At 39.6% G+C, this 8,244-nt stretch overlaps 1 protein-coding gene across 1 annotated transcript; it reads right to left on the bottom strand.

Moving 5' to 3' along the window:
* LOC101844596 (olfactory receptor 4D10-like) lies at positions 1-942 on the bottom strand. The gene has a single exon (XM_040732651.1). The coding sequence runs from the start codon at positions 940-942 to the stop codon at positions 1-3; it is 942 nt and encodes a 313-aa protein (XP_040588585.1).
* Positions 943-8,244: the final 7,302 nt, after the last annotated feature.

Raw genomic sequence — 8,244 nt, 5'->3', positions numbered from 1 at the left:
CTACTTCTCTATTCCATCAGAAGGGCCAAGTCTTTTCCTGAGTCTCCTCATGGCCAACTTTATCTCCTGGTTTCTCAGAGTGTAGATCAAGGGGTTGAGTAGAGGGGAGATGATTGTGAAGGTGACAAAGATGGCTTTATCTGTGGGGAGGGCAGTGAATGGTCTGGCATAGACGTAGATGCAGGGCACAAAGTGCAGGGTGACCACAGTGATGTGTGAGGTGCAGGTGGAGATGGCTTTTTTCCTGCCCTCTCCTGACTGAGACCCCAGCAATAATAATATGACCATGTAGGACACCAGGAGCAAGAAAAACCACAGGGTGGTGAGCATCCCGTTATTGGAAATCATCAGTAGCTCCAAGACAAAGATGTCTGTGCATGCAAGTTTGATGACCTGCGGGACATCACAGTAGAAAGTGTCAAGAACATTGGGTCCACAAAACGGAAGTGTCAGCAAGAGAGAGATCTGCACGATGGAGTGGACAAAGCCTCCTGCCCAGGAGGCCACTATTAACCCAATGCAACGGCCTCTGCTCATGATGGTCACATAGTGCAGGGGCTTAGAGATGGCCACATATCTATCTAGAGCCATCACTGAGAGAGAAAATGCATCCACTCCTCCAATAAGGTGAAAGAAAAATATCTGAGTGAGACAGCCATTGAAAGAGATGGTTTTTCTGTGTGAGAGAAGGTCCACAAGGACCTTGGGTGCAGTGATGGAGGAAAAGCAGATGTCAGCAATAGACAAATTCCTGAGCAAGAAATACATGGGGGTGTGAAGGCGAGACTCACAGGTCACGGTGACCATGATGAGAAGGTTTCCCAGCAGAGTTGTCACATACACCAGGAGAAGGAAAAGAAACAGCAACACACTCACTTCTTGACTCTGTGTTAGGCCAAGGAAAATAAGTTCTTTGACTCTGGTGTAGTTTTCCATCTCCATTACATCACCCTGTTTCTTTTTTTTTTGTTTCAAGGCTCAGGCATTTATCTTGTCTTCCTAAGTTCCTAGGGTACAATCAGAAGTGTTTCTTTGTTGCTGCAGCATCTGAAATAGATTGTTGTTCACATTCTGAATATTGTGGTTAATTTGATAATTAAACTACCCCATAGAAAATCATTTGTATTTTTTCTCTGGGTAGCAACATTGGAAAAGAAAACCTATTAAGTTGTGACACTTAGAATATCTATAACAGAAAAAAATTAACCAAGGTTCATTTTGATGCTTTTGCCATCAAACTTCATATTGTCTAAACCCTTTCTCCCTCTCAAATATTTTTTGCTTTAATGAAATCTTTGTCAGTTTTGTTACTTGAAAGTCAATAATTCTGACTTCCCTAAGAAAATGTTGAAAGAGCAGTTTCAAGTCATCCTTCCCTAATTTGTTTTTTGTTGTTGTTATTATTATTATTCTGTTGTATTCTGTATTGTACAGGGAGACTCCTGGTAATGAACATATAGAGAGTCTGGAATTCTCCTTAAAGATCATTTGTTTGTTGCTAAAGGCAGGGTTCATGAGTTAGTGACAGGAAGTGCTGAGACCTTTGCTGTGAGAAACTGAAGGAATAGCTCTACCCCCTTCTTATTGTGTCATTAACTAAATGAATGATGGGACTGTGAACTGTGAGCTGTCAATAGTGTCAGTTTGAGCAGGCAGGGAAGAGGAGGAAACTGTGTGTGTATGTGCGTCTGTGGTGCATGTGTATGGTGTTTGTGGCGTGTGTGTGTGTGTGTGTGTGTCTGTGGTGTGTGTGAATTGTGGTGTGTGTGTGTGTGAGTGTGTGTGTGTGTGTGTGTGAATCTGTGTCTGTGTAGGAGGCAGTTGGTGGAGACTCATGTGACATACTATAGGACTGAAAAAGGATGAAGCTTCCTGGGTCTGAATACAGGTTCCCAATTTTAGCCTTTCTCAAAAACAGGAATCAAGTAGAAACCTACTCCTCATTTGTTTCTGGCCCCTCTCTCTAGTTATCATCAGGGGGTCCATTTGTAGGTTTTGGGAAAAAGCAATAGGAGACTCATAAAGTCTATTTATCTCATGCCTAATTTGTCTGGTGAATGGTTCTTTTATGCATTCTTGAAGAAGCCGTGTTTACTTAGTCCCAGTAGATGAAGAAGAGATGAAAAGAGACTATACTTCCACCAAATTGCAACAGTTGTATGTTGGGACTCAGCTTTAAATGTTGTTGTATATAGCTCCAGAGTCATTCTATTTATTGGAACAATCACTCTTTAAGCACTCAGCAAGTTGATGAAGATTTTTTCATCTCAATTTTAGTGTAAAGACACTAGAAAACCTCTTCCTGACTGACTATTTAATTGAAAAGTCACAAAGTTTCCAGATAAACTTGGTCATATCATAGATAAATTCCACTTTCTCACACATCTTCAGCATCCCTAAAAGTGTGCACCAAAGGCTGATGTTCAAAAAATAGAGCCAGACTCCCCCAAATTAGTTTTGATTGTATTCCTGACACTGACTTTTTAGGAATTTCAAACGTATACATTTAATCAATACATCCTTCAGTCTTTTCTCAAACAGTTTTTGGGTCCTTACAGGACAGTTGGTACTGTACTTATGCTAGCTATATTGCACACAAGTGCAGCCAAGGGATTATTATGGAGCAATGTTCAATCTTATTGAAATACATGTATTTAAGTGCATCAGCAGCTGTTGCGACCAACCAATGATGATGTCCCAGTGTCAGAGAAAGCACAGTAGGACTCTATTTTAGGCTGTTATAGGAAGCTTTCAATTTTAGCATTGGAGATAAACATTTGTCACTGTCTGGGTGCATTACAGTAGCAGAGGCAGAGAAATATTACCAATAACTGGTGAAATGACACAGCCACAGAGAGATCACAGAGAAATGCATTGCAGTGGACTGGTGGGTTAGGGACGAGTGTGGAGTGAAAGCAGACTTTTATTAATAACATCATTCCTTGTCTCATTACTCCATCAGAAATTGTTTCGTTATTGAATTCCATGGTTCTCAGGTATTGTCACCTCAATAAATTATTGATCTAAGCATACTAGTTGTTAGGTATGCATTTTGTGAAAGGAAGAGGAAATGGAATAAGCAGGAGGAAATGGAAATACATTGGAGTCCCATTGTTCTCCTTTCCCTCCCATTCATCATATGTATGTATCTTTACATGTTGTATCACAAGGTCACTTGAAAAAAGAGCTGAAGAATTGCATTCATCAGAAAATTCTTTTTGCATTGATTTTAATATGTGGCAGTCACACACTAAACAATTGAAAAAGCCCTCAACGCTTGCCTAATGACTTGTCTTAGACCCAGGCTACCCTCTGAATTCTTAATACAAATTCCCCTTCCAGTACTTGATACCTACCTCTGTTGATTGCCATGGAGAAGATTGCCTTTGGTCTGAAATAGCTAATATCCCTGGAAAATATTTAAAGTTAAATTAGTTAAAAACAATCAATTACAACATCTCTATTTCAATATGCACACAATCCTAACTAGCAGCTGAATGTCTTTACCTACTTCCTTACCTTAAAACTACACATAAAATGATATATTATATCCAGTGTGCAACAATTGTTGACATTAGTCTTTGAAAGATGTGTTTCTGAAGGTAAAACCCTTTGGATGATTGACTATGTTAATGTCCATTTGCCTTGACAGCAAACTCAAGGAGTTACATCTTTAAGGTTCTTCTGCTGTGCTCCTGTCTTATATTCAAATCCCCCAGCCTCAGGCTTAATGTAAGCCTGTTAAAGAGAATGTTTCTGGACAGGAAAGTAGAAGTAACTGACTGTAGCTTTGATCATGGAATTTCAATGGGAGTCATTAAAGTGTTATCAAAGCATGCAGGTACACATATTCACACATATTGACATATGTTGGCTGGTGTTCAAATGCTTTAGAGGCAATGCAAGGAATCTCTTGGATTTCTATCTTTAAAATTTTGCACTGGGCCCCTGTGTGTTGTTATGGTCCCTTAGTCTCAGGCTCATTATACGAGCTAAATATACAGTTGGGCAAGCTAGTGGAAATCAACTGGCCAGTTCCACTGCTGCTGGTGTAGTTTCAGTGGGGATTATTAAATTGTTGTCACCCATGTATAAACACCCATGTGTAAACAGAGAGTATTATGGAAAAAACAATGTTTTTATTCAGATTATCAAGACAGAAAGTGAATGCCCTTACTCTAAATCTTCACAAGCAGCTCTGTTTAAAACATTCTAGTCCATGTTTTAGAATATTCTCAGTTACTCTTTGTTTTTAGAAGTATCAAATTTTGTATATTTGAATGTCCACATTTTTTAAAAATTATTTTTAAATGTGTTGGTGTTTTGCTTGCATGTACATCTGTGTGAGAGTTCCAGACTCCCAGGAACAGGCGTTACAGATGAATTAATTACATACCCTACCATCTGGGTGCTGGGAATTGAAGCTGGGTCCTCTGGAAGAGCATCTAGTGCTCTTAACTCCTGAACAGTCTCTCCAGCCCCTAACTGCCCATATTTCTTTCATGGATAAAAGTCAAGAAGTTAGGAAAACACAGCTGGATCTCAAGCAGTTTCATACCACTTAGTTTCGTCATCAAGCACACAGCAATAAGGCTGTTGAACCAGGGCGTCTACCTCTTCTCAATTTCACTGAAATCCATACCTGTCCACTCTTTCCTGTCATTATGCCATGTAAAACCATCCACTCGGCAGAGAGCTAGACAAAGCTAAGTTTGCAAGTGGCATCACAGACAGCAAGTGTCCACACTAGAGCACTTACTTTGTGTTAATGTACTGCTGCACAGAATTGGATGCTAAGATTCCCTGGAACACAGTTGAGATGTGAATCTTTGGTTGTTGTTCTTTCAAAGGCTGTGAAGTCTGCTTTCCCACAGTGATCCAAGGGCAAATGAATGCCTAGTTCTACTTTTCATGTCTTTGTTGCCGTGTTGCAACTTAAATGAAAAGCTGCAGACACAAAGAGAATTAAAGGACCAATACAGTGTAGAGATAAATGTGATCGTGCAAGAAAGTATATTTTTGATAATTACTATTCTCACAACGTATGGAAGCTGTCTATTGAATTGTCTTATTGTTGTATCAAAAGCCATGACAAAAACAACTTAAAGAAGGAAGGATTTGTTTTTGCTTAGCCCTGCAGGGTACAGTCCATCCTGGGGAAGTCATGGTAGCAAGCAGTGTGCAGGAAATGTGAAATCTAAGGCTAGAGAGATGGATCAGCAGACAAGAGCATTGGGCGTTCTTCTAGAACCTGTGCCTGATCCTGGAACTCATATGGAAGCTCATATCTATGCTCTGGGGATTCAATGCCCTCTTCTCACCTCTACACATGCAGAAAGTGCACTGACACAACAGGCAGGCAAACACTCATATACATTAAACAAAAAACCAAACAAACAAATACACAAACAAATAAAAATAATTTCTGCGGCCAGAGAGATGGCTCAATGTTTAAGAGCACATACTAATCTTCCAGAGTATTTGAACTCAATTCCTAGCATCTGTATTAGCTGGCTCAATCTCCATGTGGATCTGACTCCTCTGGTTTTTGAAGTCACCTGCATTCATGTACACAAACAATATACATTATTCAAAGCAATAAAAGTGAAATAAAATAAATGTTCATTTAGACTGCAATGTGTTTTTGCCTTGGGTTCATAAAGACTGACTTTTAATACATATAACTGATACATATACATATCCATTGTCATGGATAATCTATTCATTTCTTATGGTGATTGTAGCTGTTTGGCTTTATATTTCATATGACTTTTAAGGAAATAATTTATTTATTTTATTTTATGTTCACTGGCTTTTTGCCTGCTTGTATTTCTGTGTGAGGGTGTCAGATGTTGGAATTACAGTTGTGAGCTGCCATGCTCGTTCTAGGAACTGAACTAAGGTCCTCTTGAAGAGCAGTCAGTGCTCTTAACTGCTGAACTGTCTCTCCAGTCCCATCATAATCTCTTTTTAAATTTAAATAGTATTTTAATTTATTTGCTTGAGACAGGGTCTGGTTATATAGCCTTGGCTGCTATAGAATATGCTGTGTAATTAAACTGACCTGGAACTCATAAATATCTGACTGCCTCTCCTTCCCAGAGCACTATGATTAACGGTGTGCATCATTGTGTATGGCCTTCCTTTTTTATTAATTAAGAATATCAATCGACAATTTAATAAGCACATAATATGTTATGATTGTGATCATCTACCCCCTCCCTTCTCCTTCCCACCCGTCAACCCTGCTGTAAATTCCATTTCCTTTATTTGTGTCTTTTTGTTTTGTGACCTACTGAGTTTACCCAGGGCCATCTGCATGATCATCGGTGTCAACTATCTATTAGAGCCTGATGAAGTAACCAGGCTGCACACAAAGACAGTGACTTCCTCTCCTTCTAGCATCCATAAGAGCCAATAGTTTCCCAGGGAGGGGTAATGTCCTATGACTCCCACCTCACCCATCCCAGTGTATGACTGACTGCTGACAGGTCCAGTCATGTTCCAGACCAGTGCAAATGACAGCAGTTGCTTCCAACTTATGATTGAAATTGTCGTGTGATACCCAGAAAGTGACATTTTGCAGTCTTTCTTCCCATCATTAGCTTCTTTCTGATCCTTCCCTCTTCTGTGATGCTCCCTTAACCTTAAAGAGTGGTATAAATGTCCCATTTAGGCTAAAACCTCAACTTCTACTTATTCTTAGCACCCTGAAAAGTTGTAAATCTCTGCATTCAGTGTTATTTACTGTAAAGAGATGCTTCTCTGATTATTGTTAGAGTAGCATTCGTCTATTGATATAAACACAAATATTTAGAAGGGAACTTAACATGTCAAATTAGTGAAACGTAAGCAGTAATTTCCACTACCTGGGTCTATGATTGACCAAGCTTGGGTTTTGAACAGGTTTACAATACCATGAGGGAATTCCTCACTGTTCAAGCCAAGAGTGGTTAGTTACCTCAACAATAGTCATAGCCACTATTGTGTCAGTGGACACATCTTGACTGGCAGGTTAGTATTTTAGGTTACAGGCATCAATATTGTATAAGATTATTAATAACTTCTCCAGAAGCTTCCACAGCACTTCCTTGTATTATGTGCAGTAGGTAGCAGGGAATGACCTTGTGGTTCAGTTCCAGCTTGACTTCATTATGCTCTACAATCTTGGTGCATGCTGTCTGCATCAAAAGGATCTTACCGTGTAGTTGTGGGCAAACAAGGGCAGTGATGATGTTCTGTGTTGTTTTGGGAGCTTCTGGAGCCGTCCTAACCTAACTCAGAGGGAGATACTCTGCAGCTGGTATTGGGATGTTCATTTGGTCACCCATCACTTCTGGGATTGGCAGCATTTGTCATGTAGGGGCACTCTGTTCAAATTTAAAATGTGTTTTAAAATTAGGTTACAGACTTGTAGGTTTCTATATATCCTCTTGCATTCTTAGTTTTGGTTGCTTTCCACCTCACCTTTTCCTTCATCCCCCTCATCCTCTTCCTCACTGAATCCTTATTAGCCAAGGATTCCCCTTTCTACTTTCATCTCTCCTGCCTGTCTCTCTCTAGCATCTTTCTTTTCATTTCCTCAGACCAGATCTTTTGTGGTCTGAGGAAACATTTTAAGTTAAACACAAAGATAAATTAAAATATACATATCAAAGAGAGTTCTTACTCTCTTTCATGTGATCTTTGTCTTTCTAGGCCTGGGTTATCTCACTTAGTATAGTGTTTTCCACTTCCCTCCATTTCCCTGTCCATTTCTTTATGTCTTCATGGTTGAATGAAATTCCACTGTGTAAATGTACCACATTTTTATTATCCATTCATAGTTTGGTGGGCATCTAGGTTGAGTTCCTTTCTTAGCTAGAGGGCAGCAATGAACATGGATGTGTAGGTGTCTCTATTGTAGGGTACATAGTATATGTCTGAGGGTGGTACAACTGGATCATATGGCATATCTATATGTTTAGCTTTTTGATGACTTGCCACACTGATTTCCAGAGTGATGGTACTAGTTTAGCTCCTACCAGCAGAGAGTAAGGGCTTCCCTTTCTTTACATTTATTTTTAGCAGTTGTCAATTGATTTCTTTTCTTTTTTTTTTAAACTTTTATTGATTCTTTGTGAATTCACATCATGTATCCTGTCTCACTCATCTTCCCATCCATCTGTATCTTCCCTCCACCCTTTCACCCTGCCCCCCACAAAAAGCCAAAACAAACAAAATCTCGACCTGGAACCTGCATCA

This window comes from Mesocricetus auratus, unplaced genomic scaffold (assembly GCF_017639785.1).
Source record: "Mesocricetus auratus isolate SY011 unplaced genomic scaffold, BCM_Maur_2.0 Super-Scaffold_4256, whole genome shotgun sequence".
Taxonomy (NCBI): Eukaryota; Metazoa; Chordata; class Mammalia; order Rodentia; family Cricetidae; genus Mesocricetus; species Mesocricetus auratus.
The sequence above is the reverse complement of the archived record's forward strand: the minus strand, read 5'-3'. Positions and strand labels throughout refer to the sequence as shown.

Excerpts from the sequence above, each read along its gene's own strand:
- LOC101844596 (XM_040732651.1), bottom strand. The coding sequence starts at position 942 with ATGGAGATGGAAAACTACACCAGAGTCAAAGAACTTATTTTCCTTGGC.